The 22014-nt window shown below is 46.9% G+C and overlaps 1 protein-coding gene across 10 annotated transcripts in view; it reads left to right on the plus strand.

Moving 5' to 3' along the window:
- The window catches only part of SNX13 (sorting nexin 13), a 598803-nt gene that overhangs the window by 154207 nt on the left and 422582 nt on the right, over positions 1 to 22014 (plus strand). For all 10 annotated transcript variants that reach the window (XM_086941899.1, XM_086941902.1, XM_086941894.1 and 7 more), the window contains one exon: positions 6024 to 6145. In XM_086941899.1, coding sequence (XP_086798025.1) covers positions 6024 to 6145 — 122 coding nt within the window. The remainder of the gene's footprint in view (positions 1 to 6023; positions 6146 to 22014) is intronic.

The following is a 22014-nucleotide window of genomic DNA, read 5'->3' on the forward strand; positions in this document are numbered from 1 at the left end:
AATAATGTCCGGCGACTCTATAGAGTGAGTGTTGTGGTGCATATAGGCATCAGGGCAGAATAATCATTTTTGCGACTGCTGTTTGCCACATAAAGGACAGAAGTAAATCTGTCAAGAATCTTATGGAGCCACGTATGCCCTCCACTACTCTCCCCACATTACGTTCTAGATAAGAGGGGGCCGTAGTCACCAGTCAGATCCCCAGGTACGTAGTCCCCTCAGTCATCCAAAGGAGCCTCACCATAGGCATTTCGTCCATTGGTTCCATTGCCAATCTCAGTGGGACCAGTTTAGATTTCCCTGGTTTTATATGGAGACCTGAGGCATCTCCAAACCTCTGCAGCACAGTGATGAGCATAGTTCCCCTCCATACTTGTACTCTCATATAATAAAACAGGTGCACGGCTCAGCTGTCTGTGGACATCGCAGCCCAAAGAAGCACAAATGAATGGCAGAAGTTGGGCAACTTGGTTCTACAGTGTACTTTCAATCTGCATCCCTTACTAGTTCATCTGGTGTGTGTGAGCCTCTAGATAAGCCCAGACTCCCTGCGGAGACAATTTGCTTGGCAAACTTGTTGCCACTTTGTGGTGTAGCACATACGTGAGGCTTGTTATGGTGGGTGATCTTCAAGCTTTCCGGTTACTGCATAGCTTACTGTATACTGGCTTGTAGCTGTCACTTTAGGGATAAGTATTCTTGATGTGCCTCCTGAACTGCTACAGTGAAGCCAGTATAAATGTAGATGAAGTTACCTTCATGTGAAAGCGTCTGTTTTTCTTGTGCCATCCTAAGTGCAGCATAGTGGTCTCTGTAGTTGAAGGGGATCACCAGAATGATGTTGGGATCTGCGCTTTTTAGCGGAAGACGACCTAGGGTATGGTGGGCATGTTTCAGTAGAGAAAAACTGTTATCGCCAAACATAGTCTTTAGCAAAATCTTGGTGTAGAATGCTACATTACCAAAGTTTGTGGGCTCTGGACTGCCCACCAAGCACAGATTATTGTGCCTTGATCTGGCGTCCAAGTCCTTGTTCTCTGCTTTGATAACACAGAGGAGCCTTGCCATATTGCCAAATTTTTCTGTAGATCTACTTTACTCGTACTCAAAAGTAGCGATACGGGATGCTGCAGTGGATAGGCGCTTCTCCTCCTCTTTAATTGTCATTGACATTTGATCCACCCTGTAGGTAAAAGTGTTGAGTTTCTGGTCAATCGATGTAAAGCTTTTTTGCATTAGAAGAAGCAGTGTTTTAACGTCTGGGTCCTCTGAAGGGGCGACTCTTCTGCTACAGTGGAGGAGCGTCGCCCTACTGCTATGTGGACAGTTGACAAAAGGAAAAATAAAATGATAATAACGAACGTTATTATCATTTTATTTTTCCTTCTGTGTCTCACCTAGTTAGGGGTTGGGCTGCCCGTCACCGGAACAGTGGTGGCACCCTCTTAAGTGCGCATGAATGTTTGGCCGGACGTCTTGGGCCGGCCAAACATTCATACACACTTTGCATGTTTCCCACTCAGGCTGCATGACTTCCTGGGTGGAGAACATGCCCAGGGCCCCAGTCCCTCTTTGAGCGCCGAATCACGGTGCTCAGACCAATCACAACACTGCTGTAAGGCAGCGTTGTGATTGGGTGGGAGCCTGGGCGCTTCCTGGTTCCTTCCTGCTCCTGGACTTCACCGAAGAGGATGGAGAGGAAGTGGGTGGCGGTCGTGCAGGTAAGTAAAAATTTCTTGTCTTTTAGTCCCCCCTCCACTCCCCACCACCCCTATCCCCACTAAGTAGTGACCGCCACTAGTCCTCTGCTCCGATGCGGGCTCCCGCAATGCTTCTGCTTCCTTGGCCAACAAGGCCCTCATGGTACGCCAGTTCTTGAACGCTAGTTTGGCTTTCTTGTTATCTCCCTTTTCCATGGTGACTTCTACACATAAAGGTGCCCCTTTTGGAGCCACGGGATACAGAGGATTGTAGCTGAAGTTATGCCGAATAGGCAAGCAGCCAACTGTGTGTAAAATCCTAGATATTACCCTAAATGTCAGTAATAGCCCAGCCTTAAGCGCATATCTGTAAATTACAGAAAACCAAAATATAGTTCAATTAAACCTACTCTGCGATGGCTTACACCCACACTAATTACTGTCCAGGCAGAGCCATCATGGCATTCATATAGCTCATCTGCAATGGCAAGCTGTATTGGGCTCTGTTTTCTCCAAGGTTTGTCAGATCCCAGAAGTTTATTGTAAGGGAGATTGTATTGTTAAACTGATGCTCCCAAAGTTACACACACACTACATCATCCTTCACTCAACAGCCCTCCTAGTGTATTCTTGATGGGCCCCCAGTAAGCATTCCGTTAAGAGATTTAATATAGAATCGAAGTCCTGCACTTTCGCCCACGCTAACAGGACACCGTGCTGAAATGGTGTCACTCTCCGGGCCTTTCCTTGCTCCACCCAAGCCGCCTTCCAATAACCGGATGTCGGGGAGCACACGCAGGTCACCCTGGGTGGGGTGGGGACAGCCGCTTGGAACACTGTGGCTCAGATGTTTCTCACAGTGCACTCTTCTTCCCAAGCATCTGATCATTGCAGTCACCCCCAGTGTCCACACCCCAAGGGTGCGCAGGCCTGATCGCTGCTCCGGTTGCAATGCTGGGCACGTCTCTCTCGATGTCTCCACAGCGGAAGGCTGTGAAGTCCGATCGGCCTCCCGCATGTGTGTGCACAGTTGTCAGAGGTTTCTACTGGAGTCTAGAGCGTTCCTGGAAAGTTCTTCCCTTCAGCTCATGCCAAAACAAAGTTATAAAGGATCCGCCCTGCCCTTGATTAAAGTGAATTGCGTTCCCTGCACAAGTAGCCTCACCATGGTGCAGACATGGAGTCAGGCACTCTGGTGCTTCTTAAGAGACAGCGTTTTTACAACCAAGAGCTTACCTTACCCTAGATATGACAAACAATTGTCAAGACTTAGCTGGTGCAAACAATAAGGGACCTTACTGGTTGGAGTCCACAATCGGACTGCAATGCACGAACTGTAGCATACTGTTAAACATTATGCAAAGTAATTGATTGAAGATATTTTCTTTTAAGCGTCAGATATGTTTTAGAACCCAAGAGAAGCTGGTAAAGTTGCTGTCCAGTGTGAGTAAAGTAGAGGAGAAAAGCTCAGTAAGCAGAGTAGGTTAACTATGTTTTGTTCGAAGACTGATCGCTTCAATAGCTTGCATGGAAGCAGAAGAGAAACGCACCCTGTGAACAGTGGCCAGAGTGTTAATCATTTGGCTTAGCCGAATATCAGTTCACCCCGAGTGACAAAGTCTGAACGTTGCACAAACGTTTGAACTCTCGAGTTAATCTGATTGAATCGGAACATCACTTCACAGTGTATAATCCTAGAGCGGTTCAGGGGTAAATAGAAAGTTGTAGCCGAAGTTATAGTCACATAGTTTTTCCTTGAGAAGAATTACGAAATCCTCATATTAATGCATAGAAGATATTCTCTATAATGGTTGACTGATGACTACACTCTTTCTTTGATTTATGCCAAGCAAACACATCTAAGGTGGTAAGGGTCGCAACACATTATGAAGAAGCTGCTTTAGTTGAAACCAGAGGCCTCATTTAGTACTCCAAGAGACGGAAGTTTACTTTAGAGTATGAGGCCCATGTGTTTACACAGGCTGATGCAGGACAAGACTTCTAAAGGGCAGTAAATTAAAAAATGGTGTGTGCAGATGAGGTTTAAATATAGTAGGGAATCCTGAGATTCAGGTAATAGGTTGTATGTTTACTCGATGGCTGGATAGGATGCATTTGGGAGCCTATACAAACATGGGTCCCCACTCAGTGGATTAATAAGACAAATTGAGCACTATGTGCCTCTTCTTTCTCCCACCCCTCCTCTTCACCAACTTGGACTCCATTACTGCATGCACTGTGAGTTGCACCCTGAGGATTAAGAAATTTATTTTTTCCTATTCCAGATGTGACACAATTTCAGGATATGCGCATCCTATATTTAATTAAGTTTGTCATTATGTTTGCATAATACAGTTTAATGAAAAGATACACAATTAATTAAGGTCAGTTTATATTTTTAACAGGAATTATTACAAGTTATTTCAGGGGTCTCCATATTCAGACAGCATGTTTTGACATGCTGTTTTCGAAATAGCTAATTTGTTAAATTTGGTTCCCAAATAAAAACAGACTATGGGCCTGAGTACGAGTTCGGCGGTCCATCAGACCGCCAAACCTGTGGTGGCGGTCCCTGTACAGCCAGACTGGTGATCTGCCCTCAGTATTATGAACACAGCTGTGGGACCACCACAGAACTGCTGCAAATACTGGGTTCATGGATCCCTCGACGGAGGCTCGTCGGTCAGATCCTGAATATGCTTAAAGGGGCTGCTGCGGCTTTGCTGAGCATATTAGGAGTTTCCTGACTGCCTCACTTTCAATGGCGGTGAGTCCACGATTAAAAGTGCGGTTAGTGAGAACTTAGGGGGCCCTACAGAGGTGTTTCCTCAGGGCCATGGGATGCATGCAGGGGGGGCACATGGTGTACCCCCGTTTTTGCATGCACCCCCTTTCCAGCACGGCATAGATGTAACAGTCCATGCCGTGCAGGAACCAGGCTTTGGTGTTCCCACAGTGGGGCCTATTAAAAAGGCACCACAATGTTAAAGCCAAAGCCGGTTTTCCCGCCAGATCAAGAGAAAACCCCCTAATCTGGCAGGCAGTCTGTGTACGGTTTTGGTGGTCCTGTAGCGGGGTATTGCGTGGCAGCCTGCTCGATGACTGCCACACTCGTAATCAAGCCCCAAGTCCTGTAGTCCTAACTAAAGCATAATTTTAGGAAGACGCTGAAGGTTTGCTGAGCATAAAAAGGCAACATTTAACCCCTTCCACGCTCATGACGAGCTGGGCTCGTCATGGTGTAGCCTCCTCGCACGCTGATGACGAGCCCAGCTCGTCATGTAACATGGGTTTTTTAAAATCTCAGCATACGGCCGTAATTACAATAGCGCCCATGAGGTTAACACTTGATGTGTATTTTAGCAGATGTGCAGCAGCTGCAGTTTCGATACAGCTCTTTCTAGGTATATAGTGCTTTTCTCCCTGTGGTAAACTACAACAAGCATTTGCAATGCAATAGGTCTCACATTCCTGAAAGTTTGAACTATTTGCATTGCATTATTATTTGCAAATCCAGTAGGTCAAACTTTCAGTAATGTGAGACCTGTAGCGTTGCAAATACTTCTTTAATCTTGATATTACCAGCGGGATCCCTCAACGATCTTCAGCTGGCCAGCGGCCTGTAGAAAAGGGCCTTAATGTTCCCCCTCCAGATAACGACATGGATAGATGGATGCTGCATTTACGTTTGACTGGGCGGGGGGAGAGAGGGTAGGAGGAAGGGTTTGCAAGCAAGAGATGGGCAGGGCTGGTCAACCAAAAGAATCAATTGCCGATGTCCGTTGGGAGGGAACCAAGCACTGAAAGGGGGGACAGATGCACAATATTAACCAACCAGAGAAAAGGAATTTTAAAAAGCAGCCCAACTAACCAACCAAAGTGGTGGGTGTGTCCAAAGTCCCTGATAGCCCATATACCGAATACAGCATGCCTTGGGGAGCAGCGCATGCACTGCCCAGGCTTGATCTAAAACATGTTCAATGTGTGTCCTTTTCAGAGGTTTTTTTGAATGTTTTATGTCCCATTTGCTTCTACGTATCATATGTATGTTACTCCAAGTGGTATAGTGTGGGCTTAAAAGTGTACGTATTTTCAATATTTTAAACATTTTCCATCATTTATGTAAAGTAGCAGCAAAATAAGGTCTCTTTGTAAGTTAAATTACAAAATATCTTATAGATATGCTTTTAGTGGGATCTGCTGTGGGCAGAGGGGTCAATTTCACTTTATTTCTCTCTCTGAATTGATGAAACAAAGTGCAACTATTGTAATATATTTTAAATGCGTTTAATGTGAATATTTAAAACATTTCTTTTCTGTCAGGTCAAAAGAAATAGATTGGCAGCCTTATTTTACTACCCGTCTTGTGGATGATTTTGCTACACATCTCAGAGTATTCAGGAAATCTCAGCAAAAAATGGCAGAAATGGATGAGCAAAAAAAGGGTAACTTTTTTTTAAGAATATCTGGGCTGTTTTGATTTCATGGCAAAAGGATGGAAACTGGTGAAGTGGCTTGAAGTTAAAGCAACTTTCGCATAGAAATGTTTGTAAAGTAAAGGTCTGCATTGTTTTTTGAATTCTTGAGCCATTGCACTACAAATGTTAAACATAGATTCAAACGTAAACCATACATAAGTTCTGCATAATGATGGGTGAGTGGAATAATGCAAGTCTAAACAGTAAAGACCAAGTAATGCATTATATATGATGTATGAAGTTAAGCAACGTTTTCACAGCACTGGTAGTGTTGGTGCTCCTGATAGTGATTGGTTTAGTATATTTAGGAACTTTATATGGAAAGATGAGGTTTTTCTTGTCTGCTGAAGCGGTTGAGCGTTCCATTGGATAGGTGCTAGAATGGCAAGGGCCTGAGTAGGGAAGAGAATGACACAAGTGGATTTTGTGGGTAGTGAAGCAGTGTTTGTACAGAAGGAGCTCTTACTGGATGTAGATGGGGATAGTGTCATCTAGGTAGGCACAGTGATGCTATGGACCTACTTAAAAATGGGTTTGGGTAATTTGTGTAAGGCCCAATTGTGTTTTGAGAAAGCCTCATTGGTGTATATTAAGTTCAATGTTTTACAACTCTTCATATTGGCTATGCTTTGAGCTCCTACACAGTAGGTGCTTTCCTGCCTTCTTGCATCTACCTGTAAGAAGCTGGTGTCCATCATTTATGGTATTGTTGGCTCAATCGCTCCCGAGGCTTGTCTCATTGACTTTCACCTTCTTAATCCAAGCGGAGAAGGAGAAGTTGTAAGGTTGGACTGTTAATGAGGGTCAATGGTTTGGTTGATTTATTGAACATCTGGTAAGGGATGAGTAGATGACTGTAAATAGGAGATTTGAAAATCAGAGTGAAGTGGTTCTTGTAATTAGTGATAAGCATTTTGATTTGTCTGAAGGAATTTGAAAAATGAACATGAAGTGTTTTCTTCTGTGAACTGTGAATATGGGTGAGATGTGGAGGAAGATCAGTGTTTTGTAGTTTTAGGTCTTTTTGCTTGTCTACTGCCTTTTATGTCCAGTTCTAAAGCAGATAAGGTACTTGTCTGAAGAATTTTTCTGGTACAGAATGTCACAGGGCATATTTTGGTAATCTTATGAAACTTTGATCAATAACTTTGTGGCTTGTTTTAGGAATATAAAGCCAGGCGCTGTTTGAGCTATGTGGGAGACAGGAGTACTATTCCCTGAGAGTTTGGGCTTTGTTCACAATTTCAGGTAAATACTGGATTACCGTTCCAGTGTTATTTATTAGTCCTTTAGCATTGAAATCTTTAGTTCACAGAACTGGGGGACAGGTATGTGTTTGCAAAAATCGTAATCCATGGTACTTACCTCCTCGTACAGTCAATCTATGCCCCAACAAGTGACAAAACTGATGTTCACATATACAGACTCCTCATCTCTTTTGGAAGAACTAAAGTACTGCTGGGGGGACAATGGGTTATTACTGTAGACCCTTTGCTGGATAGATTGAGTAGCCTGACTTGCTTCATGATAAAGTGAGGCCCCTTTTGACGGCTGTTATTCAAGATAATGCCCTCGTGGAACCTTGGTGATTACTTCATCCACGTGTGAGGGGAATATACTTTCAACTCCTGCCTACACAATATTCGTACCAGAATCAACTTCTTTCTTGCAATACAATTGCAATTATTATTGCAGGCAATAATAATATCAAGCAGGAACTTGGACCACAATCTCATTGACATCCAGTTGAAGTGGGCATGATAATACCAACTAAGAGGCTATGGCGTATGAAGGCATGCTTACACTCCCAGCTCAGCTAATTTCTTAAGTAAAATAAAGATACAATTGTATCTGTGAAGACACATGGGGGGAGGGCATATGCTGTCTGTTAACGAGAGCTGTGGCAATTACAAATAAACTTGCATGCACAACTACACTTGGTTTGGAATCCACAATCCACACCCTGTCTGCAGTGTACTCCGAATCCCAATCACATAGCACTTTAAAAGCCTTACTAAAGGTTGAAACAGATCTTAATGATTTATGTACGACAGAGGTGGAGAAATCCTTGTTACAGCTCAGTGAACAGCATTATGAAAGGTTGGAAAAGGCATGTTAGAAGCTGGCGGCTCTGCTTTGACAAGCTTGATCTGTTTTACCAATCCCAGCCCTTTGCCAGGGAAATTTGAAAGGGAACTAATAACACACCAGATAGTAATAACAGAAGAATTCCTAAAATACTTTGAGGTTCTATTCACTCTAATCCAGAAATGGAGGAAGCCTTCTTCAGGGACCTACAGATACCATGACTGATTAAAGAGTTGGCTTATACAATGGAAAGAGAAATCTCTGAGGATTAAATTGCAGAAGCAGTTGGCAGTATAGCTACTAATAAGGCCCTTTGAGGAGAATGGCTTCCAGATAGAATGATAAGATTACCAAACCTTTGGTTATCCCATTGTTAACAGACGTTTTCAAAGAGGTCTTAGACAAAGAACATCTAAAGGATGAATTTGTCAGGGCCAGGATATCAGTTATACCTAAAGACCCCCTGGAATGCTCAAATTACTGGCCCATCTCGAGTAACAATGCTGTTGTCAACATTTTAGCCACAGTCTGGAAACACTCACCCCCTATTGATTCATTCTATTCCGCTTAGGATTTATACCACGTCATTCTTTCTCTAATCACTTCTGCACCCTCTCCAACATCATATGGTTGCCTTGGATGAGAAAATTATTTTTTCCTGGACGCTGAAAAAGCGCTTAATAGGGTGGAATGGGGATATCTATTTCGAAAAATTGTACGCATGGGTAACAAGCTGAATTTCCGTTCCTTGACCAAAGGGACCTATCATAACCCTATGGCCTCAATCAAATGCAGAGGTTTCACTTCACTCTTCTTCTGAATTCACCGTGGACCAGACCAGGCTGTCCCCTGTTAGCCCTATTATGTCTACTTGCCCTTTTGATTGCGGTATAGTGAGTTGAACAGATAGAAGGATTTATGACAGAGGGCGAGAAAATTAAAGCGTTCTATTATGTGGACAACATGTTGTTGGCTCTCAATAACCTTTTCGAGTACACAACTGCATTGGTGAAACAAAAAGAAATATGTTTCGACATTCTCCGGATACAAAATGAATTGGTCTAAATGTGAAGCTTCTCCCCTGACTCCTGCTACTATGAGAACCTCTGTGATAGCTCTATCTTTCTGATGGTTAACCTATAGATTGAAGTACTCAATAGTATGTACCAGCCGAGGATTGGGAGACATGATTCTGGACAACCACTCTCCTTTCATTGATAAAATGAAAATAGACCTCCAGAAATGGTCAAGTCTAAACCTTTCCTTTTGCAGCATGGTCCAAATCATTCAAATTAATTTAATAATCTTTTTGGTATGATTCTTCTGAAGGGCTTGAAAAAATGTATAACTGAGATTGAGAAGACTTTCTCTAGTTTTGTCAGTAGTGCAGAGAAGCTCAAATTAAAAGGTTTAGAGTTGTATGCTACCACACCAAAGAAGGACCTACACTTGCGACACACGGAGAGTTACCGGCTGGCTCACCAACTAGCACACACTGTTTACCTGTTATCCATGGACAAAGCAACTCCTCCTTGTGTGCACATTGACTGGCATGCACTGAATATTAACACCACAGGTGACCATATTACACTATACAGCTGCATAAGATTGACTACCACACCCATCATATCTGCCTCAGATTACTTTTGGGGAAGGGCCCACAATTCCTAATAAATTACATGGACATAAAATCAGGTAGTACCCTTATGGTGTAATGCCACCACCAGAATAGGGAGGGATACGCTCAACTGGTAAATCGGGAAGCACCACAACATAAAATATCTTGTCAACATCATTACACACAACTCCCTGAAATCCTTTACTGCACTTTTCCAAGGATATGGCCCCCCATTCACACACAAATGGCTATTATTTTAGATTTCACACACGCCAATGGAGTCCTTGGGCAAATCTCTGGCACCATTCACAAACTTCCCTGTAGCACAGTACATGTACATTTACAAGGATTTTTGGAGTACAATATCATGCCTGTATGCTAACTGGTCGGTGCCAACTTCTTGTTATAAACAACTAATGATCTGTGTCAGTGGTTGGAAAATAGACCACAAACTCAATTTCAGGAGGATGAATAAGACAAAATACTTGTGGAGTATAACAAAGGGCTAAGGGTACAGTTACACGTCAAATTCTCCACTGTTGGCACTGGTCTCCGGTGACACTGCTAAAGTCAAAACTGCAATGATGTAAGTGTTGGAGGTATGGAGAACATAACAATATTGTTCACGTACTGTGAAATGCAAATGTTCGAATATTCATGCTTATTGGCGCCAAATATAGTATTACATGAATCTTGATTTTCAGGTACAAAGTCCCTTTGATGTCTAGGATAGCGCTCTTACATGATAATCTACTTCTCCAGCAGAGACATTTCAAAGGATGGGCAAAGTGGGCAATTGCCCAAGGGCTCCTGGGAAAGTTAAGTCTTGCTTTTGTATACTTCTTACTATTTCTCCATCTCATCAACATATAATTCATTCTTATTTGGCATTGTGGTACTTGAATTAACAAAGGAGAAGAAAAGGAGTAATAAAATTCATAGTTGTTCCGAACAACTACACCCCAAAATATTTGTTGCTCGAGGCTCCCAAAATTCTTATCATGACTGTGCCCTACGGTGTCTTTCACTGTTCTAGAATAGGTGATTTACTACACCTGTGGGTGTGGCTAAGGTCGCCATTCTACGCCTTTGTAACACTGACAAGGATCCTTGCCTTCAGACCTGATTAGAAGACCTGTACAAAGTGGTTTACTTTGAAAAGCGGAATTATAAGCCAAATGGTACAATTTGAAGATGGTAGAGAGAAATTTCTCTTGTACGAAATCTGGTTACTGGTTGAGGGAGGTGAAACCCTACTCAAACAGAAACCATACTCCTTGTTGGGGTGAAGTCACAAGCAACCCTAAACTAATCTGTGTTCGACCCTCTAGTAGCTTGGCACAAAGCGGTCCTCTTTAACTCCGAGGCAGTGTGCAAAGTATTTGTTCTCACTTCAAAGAATAATACAGTGAAATAACACCACAGAAGGATCCCTCACCAGTTCAGAAGAAAAAGGTAATTTATAATAAATAAAACAAACCCAAAACATCAAAAATCAAAACAATGAGATCTCAGTGAAAAATAATGCAGAAAAGCTCAAAGTCCTAACTGTGGCAGTCTAGTCACACTGGACCAGGAAAAAGTCATAAGTACAGGCTCACTGCGCTGGAGCATGGGCTGGCTACAGTGACTCAGTTAAGCCAGCTGAACATAGTACATTAGATCCTGGTTGTGTAGCGTTACTAGGTCCTGCGCTAAAGCTGCGTCACGCAGCTGTGAGGATTTGTTGGTTCTGATGAGCTGCGATGTGAAATCCTGCGTCGTGGCCGAGGATCCCGTCCACGAGCTTGGGATGTGAACTCTGGTATTGGGGATGCGCCGCACAATCGAGGCAGTGCGTCTATTCCTGGGAGCTGTCAGGCCATGCGCTGTCATCGAGGCAGCTGTTGACCAGAGGTTTTATGATGCAAGGGCCTACTTACGGAAAGCATTGCACTGGTGGTTCTGATGTGAGCTGCGATGTCGATGCAGAGTTCTGTGCATTAGGAGAACCCTTGCGGTAGAGTCTATGCGTTGGTTCTGCTTGGGTTTGCACTGCACAGCAGAGGAGATGTGTTGGTTTACTGAGTCTGCAGATGGGGAGGCAGAGCAACTTTAGGCCCACTTCTAAGTACCCAGGATTGGGGTGGCACCACTTGGAAGGGTAGGACTTCAAGATGGCAAAGTCCTGGTGGTGGGCTAAAGGGTGTTGAAGCCTTCTGTTCCTGAGGTTCTAGTCTGGAGGCCAGCCAACTAGCCCTTGGAGTCACTTTGGGGTTCTGGGTACAACAGATGCAGGTCTAGTCCATTCTCCCAGGCTAGAGGGTAGTAGTCCAGCAGAGTGGCAATCCTTTCAGCAGCACAGAAATCCTGGTTTCTGGGTGAGGATCCAGAGGTCCAGATGTGTACTGAAGAGTTGGTGTGTGGGATCCAATATTTATTCCTGGGCCATCCTTTGAAGTGAGAGAAGCTTATAGAGGTCTGTTTGCTGTAGTGAAAAATGACGCCATGCAATGTTGCCTTGTTCTTTTTGTAATTACGTATTTTCCATGTATACACACACCCGGTTTGGGCCTTTGCAGTCATTTACTTTTTACACTGAAGCACTCTGGGGAAATACTTTCTTCACTCTAGCTCTCATTTGGACAGAGGAAATGCAGCATCTGTGGGTCTTCTGAAATGCTCCACTGCATCAATTGGAGCAGGTGATCTCTTTGCGGGGAAAACCAAAACTGTGAATCAAGCATTCCCATTTTTGACACTCAAATGGTAGAACATGTTACTGGACCAGATCAGGTTAAAACCTAAACCACCTGGAATTCAGTCGAGGTCTCCAGAACCCTATGTTCCTTCTGCTCCCCAATTAACTGTCCAGCTCTTTTTGTCTAGTCTCTTCCATGACATACTACATTTATTTTTAGTGTTCCTTAGAGGACACCTACTGTTACCCCTATCAAGTGTTCCCTGCTGTTAACTGTACACACTGTTACTAAGGTTACTCTACTGCTCCAGTGACAAACCATACAATTCACAGAAATAATGATTTCCCAATTGAAAGGTTCCGTTGCAAGAGAAATCGATAATGAGGACAACCGACCTTTCACTTTTTTTCCTTTTTATAATGACCGCTCTTCTCCGTATACACAATTTGTGTTTAGTAAAGACAGGTGTCTCTTCAAAGATGGCAGCCTGTTATCCCTAACTATTGTTATTAAGACTGTTTTTGTGGCCTCTATCATACTGTATGGTAGTCTGTGACACTTTTTACATGTGCAACAAAAATGGTGATCTGTAATTATCCCATTAGTCTGCTGAATGGTGTGGTTAGGATTGATTCATAGGAGTAAGTATACATTACTTGCAGTATAGGTCTTGCTTAACTGTGCTGAGGACCCCTTCAAATGCTGATCCCTTTTTCTGTCTCGCCTACAAATTTGGTTGTGAAATACCTCTTAAGACCACACCAAAAACTTAGTCTGCTTAGAGCCCATCTTTTGCTTACCATTAGTTGTTTTTGTCACTCACATTTGCTTGCTTATTTCATGGCTTGCATCTTCTTCTTGTGTTTGCCCATTCGTTGGACCATGTTCTCTCTACCATACTTGATTGGCTGACTTAAACACGCTGTGAGAGTGCATGCATTTTTTAACTCTCCATGTCATGTGCTGCTTCCTTTCCTTAAATATCCACTCCTCCATTGCCTCCCCTTCACCCGCTCCCCCTGCCCACACACACATGCACACGCTTTATTGTAGCTCCCCTTCCCCTCTCGGATATTTAAAAAGCATTTGCAGTGCAGTAGGTTTCGCTTTTGCAACAGTTTGAGCTATTCGCATTGTAAATTACAATGCTTTTTATTTATGTGTTTTGAAAACTTGCAAGAGGTTCGTAAACATGCACTCGCTACTTATAGCCTTTGCTTACGAGAAGGACTAGGACTATCTGTACAAAGTGCCTGTTTACGCACCGCTTGCAGGTTTGCGAAACACATAAGACATTCAGGCACATGCATCAAAGCAAAAACCGGTTGCAAACGGGCAGATTCTCAAAAACTGCCCCCTTGCTACCGGTATATTTGCATTTGGTATGCATCATCTCAAATGCAAAAATCGCAATTTTAGGAATCTCTAAATTGCGATTACTTAAATTGCCATTGCATTTAAGGAATCCCAAATAAAGATTCCTTAAATGCAATGCATTAAAGTAAAAAAATTAGTGATTTCGCTAATAGTATTAGCAAACTACCATGAAGTTTGTAATTAGCAAAAACTTTGAAAAATGCACTTTTGTGCATTTTTCAAAGTTTCATGTTGCGCACACACATGCCCTAGGCAATTCCTACATGCATAGACTTTTGCAATTCCTTAATTGCGATTCCTTAATAATTGCAATTAAGGAATCGCAAAAGCCTACGTTGATGCATGTGCCAGATAGTCATTTACAATGCCAATAGCCCATACTTTTGCAAATGCGAGAACTATTGCCTTGCAAATGCTTCCTTATGTTAAGGATGAGACTCAGTGTGAAAGTCAAAGAGAAATGTAACAAACCCAAGTGCAGAATAAAAAGAGAAGTGTAGGACTAGACCTAGTAATAGGTTCAGTTTTCTTTTTTCAACAAAGGAAGAAAAAGTATGGAACAACAAGTTCAGCAAACACCCAGAAGAATATAGTGGAGAAACAATTGAGATGTGAGATTATAGCACACTAGTATTCAGGTTTAAGAATCTTTAAGCAATAGGAAGCATGTATGTAAATAATATGACCACTCCAGTTTTGTGATTCATGGGACAAAGAGTGTTCCTTATCTATTTAGATGCTAACTGTGTATCCGGTAAAGGAATTAGGACAAAATAATAAAAGAGTTAACCAAGACTTTCAGTGATCGAATTGAATAACAAAAGAGATACATACTTTGTATTAGAATGAGGAAGGATGCAAAACAAAACACTTGTAGCAAGGAATATTTATAGAATTACTAGTGGACCGGAAATACTAGAGAACGCCAAAAGAACCAATAGATTCCTCTTAAATGTTACCTCCTCTTGCGGTTGTGAGTTGATTCAACGGTAAAATCTGTTTTCGCTTCAACCTTAGAGACGATAACAAGAGCATAACAGTCAAATTCCATTCACCAAGGATAATTAAAATATTGGACGTAAAGATTTTTATCACAATTGCTTTATCAGTGGTGTAGGAAGGTGGATATCTGACTATGGTTGCCCCCAACTTTTTGCCTGGTGTTTAGGTGGTTTTTCGACTTAGTTGACCTGGGGCCCTGCTATTCAGGACCCCAGGCCCACTGCTCTCTATGTAAAATGGATTCCATGTACTCTAGGTACATATCTAATTGGATACTGAGTCACCTTATCAGCCCCTGTACAGTGTACCTTAGGTACCCAGGGCATAGTTGCACCCAGGGCCTACCAGGGGCTGCAGCATGTATTATCCCACCCCTGGCTGGCCATCCAAATCTGACACAACTGTCTGATCAATCAGCTGGGGCAAGGTGGTGTAATCACCCTTTGCTTTAGATATAGTATACCATATATCTAACCCCAACATGGACACATATACTCGTATAAGTCACTCCTATGGCAGGCCTTAACAATCCTGGAGGCAGAGTGCTTGGAATTATATGAGATAGTGCTCTGGCATCAGCTGAGCCGGTCTACAGCTTTCGGAACCAAGTCCTTTAGCTGTTTCCATGATAACGCTATACCATATACTCCTATGTGCATTATAACCTTGTGGTTATTGCTAACTTTGGCATAGCATTATCAAAATATGTCGAGTAAGGTGTCATACGAATTGGAATACTACCCCCTCGCCAATTCTGGAGACGGGGGTAGCATTCCACCCTTTTAAAGGGACACAACATGTATGTAACTGTGAACCCCGGTTAAAGTTAACTCGAGCCTCAGCATCACAAAATGGATGCTTCCACCACAGACACAAGTCTGACCTCCTGCTGCTGGGAGTCCTTCCAGCGAGGGAGGCTTGGACAAAGGGTTTCCTGCCTTGGGAGGTGCTAGCACCACCCCAAATAGGATTTTGTGTATTAGGTAGGACAGGGCTGAAAGGAATGAGACCTGCCTGGGGCACACAAGGTGCCCTGTGCATACGCCGGTTCAAACCAGTTGCTGGGGCACTCCAGCCCCAGCTCTGGCGCAAGACCGGACAAAGGATAGGGGGGTGTAACCACCCCCTTTCTGGTCCCACCTATTGGAGGGACCTAGTGATAGTACAGCCCCCTTTAGCAGGATAAAGGTAGGAGCGGGTCCCATTCCAAATCAGATTAATCCTGAACTGAAATTCTACAAGAGGAAACTCTGGACTTCGACTTTCTACACAGAAGACTGAAGAAATCTCCCTTGTGGGCAAGAAGTGTCCACACTGCACAAGCAGGCACCATCAGCGTCCAGCGGCTTCACTTTGTCGTCTTCCCTCGAGGATCCAGACTTCAGAGCCCGACGAGACCCGGATTCCCAGACCTCTCCCACCTCAACTCACATCTGCAGCACAGCTGAGATCCGTGGGTGCGACGAGAAACGTGGGACCGGCCATCCTGGAGAAACTGCACTTCGCTTCCAGCACAACTTCTGAGGTAACCTCGACGAAGTGCTTTGGGGGTTGAGAAGCCCCAGCCCCGAGCAGCACCTGCCCGAAGATCAGCCCTCCAGCATCCACGAGATCTGCGTGGGACCCTTCTGCCCGTTTGCTGCTCGACGCGTTGTCTGGTCACTTGCCGGCTGGTTAGTGGCCTCCTAGACGACGATCCATGAACATCAACACCGCTGATCTGGTTGCTCCCGACTGGCCCTTGCTTCCTTCCAAAAGAGAGGCACCCCGGACCCTCCTGGTCCGCACCAGACGTCTTTTCCACTCACCGCGTGGGTTGCCTTTGCCTGTAGACTCCAACTCCGGATCCGACACCGCCGACAGCGAGAGCCTGCGTGGGACAGCTCGTGCCTCCATCCTGGTCGTCGAAGACACCTCCTGGTCCAGGTGGCTGCAGAGTCAAGCGTCCACTCTTCACTTGATCGCGACAACAGCATCTGGTTCCTTCCTGGTTCCACTTCAGTCACTGGCTAGTGACTTTGAACATTGCCCCCTCTGCTTTCAGGTCTTCAGCATCTCTGATCCACCATTGGATCACACCGGACATCTCCCTCCTGGTCGCCTGCAGCATCTTTTCTTTCAGGCTCTATAGACTTCAACGCAGAAACCCGACACGACTTCGCACCTATGCACCCGCAGCCCCTGGGTGAGGTAACAAGAGTATTTCGGTGCTCAAGGGTAGATTGACTCTCCTAGTGTCCAGTTCCACAGTCGTTTTAGTCCTAACTAGTCAGGATTGTCCGTACTCACCTTTTTCTTGAACTGTACTGTCCATAGACGTTGTTACGCATCTCGCGTGTGAGTTCACACTCGTTCCGTGGGCCTCCTATTACTTACCTAAAGTTAGGATAATGTAGTCCCAGCGATCCTACAGCCTCTGGACAGCTCCATTCCTTCTATCGACTTCCTTATACCGTTTACTTAGTATATGGTTAGTTGCGCCCCTAGGGCAACATTGTAACATGTGACACTTATCGTATTTTTCTTAAGAGTCTTGTCATGTGCTTAGCCCTCTGATCTCATAAAGAGTTCAGAGGTGTTTGTTAGTTAATAAATATCTTGTTTATTTTCATAACTACCTGTGTGGTGTCCTTTCATTTGGTATTCAAGGGGTTATATGTGGTAAAACAGCTGGCTTCACATGCCAAGAGTTTAGCCTAAGACTGCTTTGTCCATACTACCATTAGGATAGCTGGTCTATAAGGTTAATTTACAACCAATCACCATAAGGGTTGTTTGGACTGATACAAGGTGATCACTAGAACTAGTAAGCATCATATATCAGGCCAACTTCTCACAAGTGGTATACCTTCAAACTTACCGGCATCCAGAGCAGGAAGTTTACTGCTTCTGTAACACTATTAAGTTGTTACCAGTAAATAGGGCGCCCTTTGGATTAGCATCCACAGAGTCTGTTTTATAGAGAAACGTCCTCGAGTTATTTATCAAAATAAATTATAAATAAATGGCGGCAGCATTTACTTTTAAGGTGACATCTTAGTAAAGAAGACAAGGGAAGAACATGATAGAAGATGGTGAGACTGGGTGAGGATGTAAGGTGGGCTGGGGATGGGCCAGGGGAGGGCCGCTGTCCCTGGGGAGGGAGAGGCTGCAGGAGGAGGGAGGGAGTGGGAGGGAGTGACGGAGGAGGCTGGCTGAGGATGTGGGAGGAGAGCACATTCCTCGCCTGGACTGGGGAACAGCCAGGACCTGCCGAAGCCCAGAGACACACAACGCAGCATGCTGCCACACTCACCACACCTTGCACACATGCTGACTCGTGCTTACACACACACACTGACACTCACACACAACTTGCGCACACACACTCCCACACACATGCTGACACACCCACACCATAACTTGCACACACACTGACACTATCAATCAATCAAAGCATTTGTATAGCGCGCTACTCACCCGGAGGGTCTCAAGGCGCTTGTGGAGGGGGGGGTCCGCTACTGCTCGAACAGCCAGGTCTTGAGTTGCTTCCTGAAGGCGAGGTGGTCTTGGGTCAGGCGGAGGTGGGTGGGGGGGGGGAGTTCCACGTCTTGGTGGCCAGGTAGGAGAAGGATCTTCCTCCCGTTGTGGCTCTTCGGATGCGGGGGACGGCGGCGAGGGCGTGGCTGGTCGATCAAAGCTGGCGGGTGGGAGTGTAGAAGTTGAGGCGGTCGTTGAGGTATCTTGGGCCTTGGTTGTGGAGAGCTTTGTGTGCGTGGGTGAGGGGTCGGAACGTGATTCTCTTGTTGACGGGGAGCCAGTGCAGGTTTCTTAGCTGTGCGGAGATGTGGCTGTGTCGGGGGATGTCCAGGATGAGTCGTGCTGAGGCGTTCTGAATCCGCTGAAGTCTTTCTGGAGTTTTGCAGTGGTTCCGGCGTAGAGGGAGTTGCTGTAGTCCAGTCGGCAGATGACAAGGGCCTGGGTGACCGTCTTCCTGGTTTCGGTGGGGATCCACTGGAAGATCTTCCGTAGCATGCGTAGGATGTTGAAGCATGACGAGGAGACGGCGTTGACTTGTCTGGTCATGGAGAGGGAGGAGTCCAGGATGAAGCCCGAGTTGCGTGCGTGGTCTGTTGGTTTGGGTGCGCTGCCCAGGGCAGGGGGCCACCACGAGTCGTCCCAGGCGGATGGCGACGATCCCAGGATGAGGACTTCCGTCTTATCTGAGTTCAGTTTCAGGCGCCTGTTCATCATCCACTCGGCTATGTCTTTCATCCCTTCGTGTAGGTTGGTTCTGGCGGTAGTGGGGTCGTTGGTGAGGGAGAGGATCAGCTGGGTGTCGTCGGCGTAGGAGATGATGTTGAGGTTGTGTTGGCGTGCGATGGCCGCAAGGGGGCTCATGTAGATGTTGAACAGCGTGGGGCTGAGTGATGATCCTTGTGGTACGCCGCAGATGACTTCGGTGGCTTCTGATCTGAACGAGGGGAGGCGGACTCTCTGTGTCCTTCCGGCGAGGAAGGAGACAATCCATTCCAGTGCCTTCTCTTGGATTCCGACGTTGCTGAGGCGTTGCACTAGGGTGCGGTGGCAGACGGTGTCGAACGCCGCGGAGAGGTCCAGGAGGATGAGGGCCGCTGTTTCACCGTTGTCGAGCAGGGCTCGGATGTCGTCAGTGGCTGCGATGAGGGCGGTCTTGGTACTGTGGTTCGCCCGGAAGCCGGACTGTGAGAGGTCGAGGGATCCATTCGTCTCGAGGAAGGCGGCCAGCTGTCTGTTGACGGTCTTCTCGATGACTTTGGCAGGAGACGGGAGGAGCGAGATGGGGCGGTAGTTTTTGAGGTCGGTGGGGTCGGCTGATGGTTTCTTTGGGAGGGCGCTGAGTTCGGCATGCTTCCAGCTCTCCCGGAAGGTTGCGGTGTCGAAGGAGGTGTTGATGATGTTCCGGAGATGGGGTGCGATGACGGAGTCGGCCTTGTTGAAGACGTGATGAGGGTAGGGGTCGGTTGGAGATCCGGAGTGGATGGAGTTCATCGTGAGTATGGTCTCTTCGGTGTTGATTGGGGTCCAGGCGCGGAGGGTGGTGGTGGGGGGCGCTGGCGTGGTCGTAGGGTGCATCGGCTGTGTGCTGAAGCTGTTGTGTATGTCTGCGATCTTGTTGTGGAAGTACGAGGCGAGTGAGTTGCAGAGGTCTTGCGGTAGGGTGATGTCGTTGTTTCCGGCGCTGGGGTTTGAGAGCTCTTTGACGATGTTGAATAGTTCCTTGCTGTTGTGGGCGTTGTTGTCCAGTCGTTCCTTGAATGCTGTTTTCTTGGTGGTGTGGATCAGTTGGTGGTGTTTTCGAGTGGTGAGCTTGAGGGTGGTCATGTTGTCTGGTGTCGGGTCTCTGCGCCAGGCTTTCTCAAGGGCTCGGCAGTTCTTCTTGGAGCTCTTGAGTTCGTCGGTAAACCAGGATGCTTTCTTGCTGCCGGGTCTGCTGGGAGGGGTCCTCAGTGGGGCGAGGTCGTCTGCGCAGTTGCTCATCCACCTCGAGAGGTTGTTGGCGGCATGGTTGGGGTTCGCTGAGCTGGCGGGAGAGTTCTGGCTCAGGGATGCAGCGAGCTGGTCGGCTGTGATCTTGTTCCAGCTTCTGCGTGGAACCTGTTGCTGGTGGTGGTGGATCGTGTTCCTTCTGAAGCTGAAGTGGACGCAGCTGTGGTCCGTCCAGTCGAGTCCGGTGGCGTGGCTGAAGGAGATGTCCTTGCTGGAGGAGAAGACTGGGTCAAGCGTGTGGCCGGCGTAGTAGGTGGGGGTGGTCAGCAGCTGCTTGAGTCCGAGGTTGGCGAGGTTGTCCAACAGGGTGGTGGTGTTGCAGTCGTTGTTGTTCTCCAAGTGGAAGTTGAGGTCCCCGAGGAGGATATAGTCAGCGGATGGGAGGGCGTGCGGGCTGATGAAGTCGGCGATGTCTTCTCTGAATTGTGTGTGCGGTCCCGGGGGTCTGTAGATGAGGGTGCTTCTGAGGGTGGTCTTGGGGTCGGTATGGATCTGGAAGTGCAGGTGTTCGGCGGCTGTGAGGGTGTCGTCGGTGTTGGTCGTGATGCGGATGGTGTTCTTGTGGGCGATGGCGATGCCTACTCCCGTCTGGTTGACTCGGTCCCTCCGGGTGATCTTGTAACCGTCCAGGATGGCGATGGCGATGTCGGGCGCTGAGGAGGCGTTCATCCATGTTTCCGTGAGGAAGGCGACGTCTGGAGATGTTGAGTCGAGGAGGTTCCAGAGCTCCACGACGTGTCTGTGGACGGAGCGGGTGTTGAGCAGGATGCACTTGAGGTGGTTGCTGCTGGGGGTCGGATTGGCGGGTGCAGTGCAGGTCCGGATGCCAGAGAACTTGCAGGAGTGGCAGGTGAAGGGTCCGTGGGTGCGTCTCGGGATGGCTTGGTAGCAGCCGGGGGTTTGGCCGGTGTTGAGTGCATTGAGGGTGGCGGCGTCGTAAGTCTGGCGGGTGGGCTGGCATCCTCGGGGGCCAGGGGTTTTGGCGCTGGGCGCGGTCCAGGCGCGGATGGGCGCAGACGGGCTTGCCTTTGGCGCAGAATCGGCGCGCCCGCTGCGCGTCAACGTGCGTGGGAGCGTCATAAGAAGGGAGCCGGGAGGGAGGGTCCACTGGGTGGCGGAAGCGTGGGAGCCAATCGGCTGGCGGGGGGGCGGGCCTGCAGGGAGGCAGCGGCGGGAAAATCAGGTGCGGGCTGGCGGGCGGCTCAGCGGCGGCTGGGGCGCCTTCAGGGAATTGAAGTCAGCGGCAACAACAGGAACAGCGGTGAGCAGGAGGTAAGAGGAGCGTGGGGGTGACCAGGCCTAGGAAGGCGCAGTGGTCGCTCCGGAGATGGTGGCAGGGTCCCTTTAAGAAGGGTCCGCTGGGTGGCGGGATTGTGGGAGGTAATCGGCTGGCGGGGGCGGGGCCGCACGGAGGCAGCGGCGGGAAAATAGGGTGCTGGCGGGCGGCTCAGCGGCGGCTGGGGCGCCTGCAGGGAATTGAAGTCAGCGGCAATAACAGGAACAGCGGTGAGCAGGAGGCAAGAGGAGCGTGGGGGCGACCAGGCCTAGGAAGGCGCAGACAC

This window comes from Lissotriton vulgaris, chromosome 10 (assembly GCF_964263255.1).
Source record: "Lissotriton vulgaris chromosome 10, aLisVul1.2, whole genome shotgun sequence".
NCBI classification, from domain to species: domain Eukaryota; kingdom Metazoa; phylum Chordata; class Amphibia; order Caudata; family Salamandridae; genus Lissotriton; species Lissotriton vulgaris.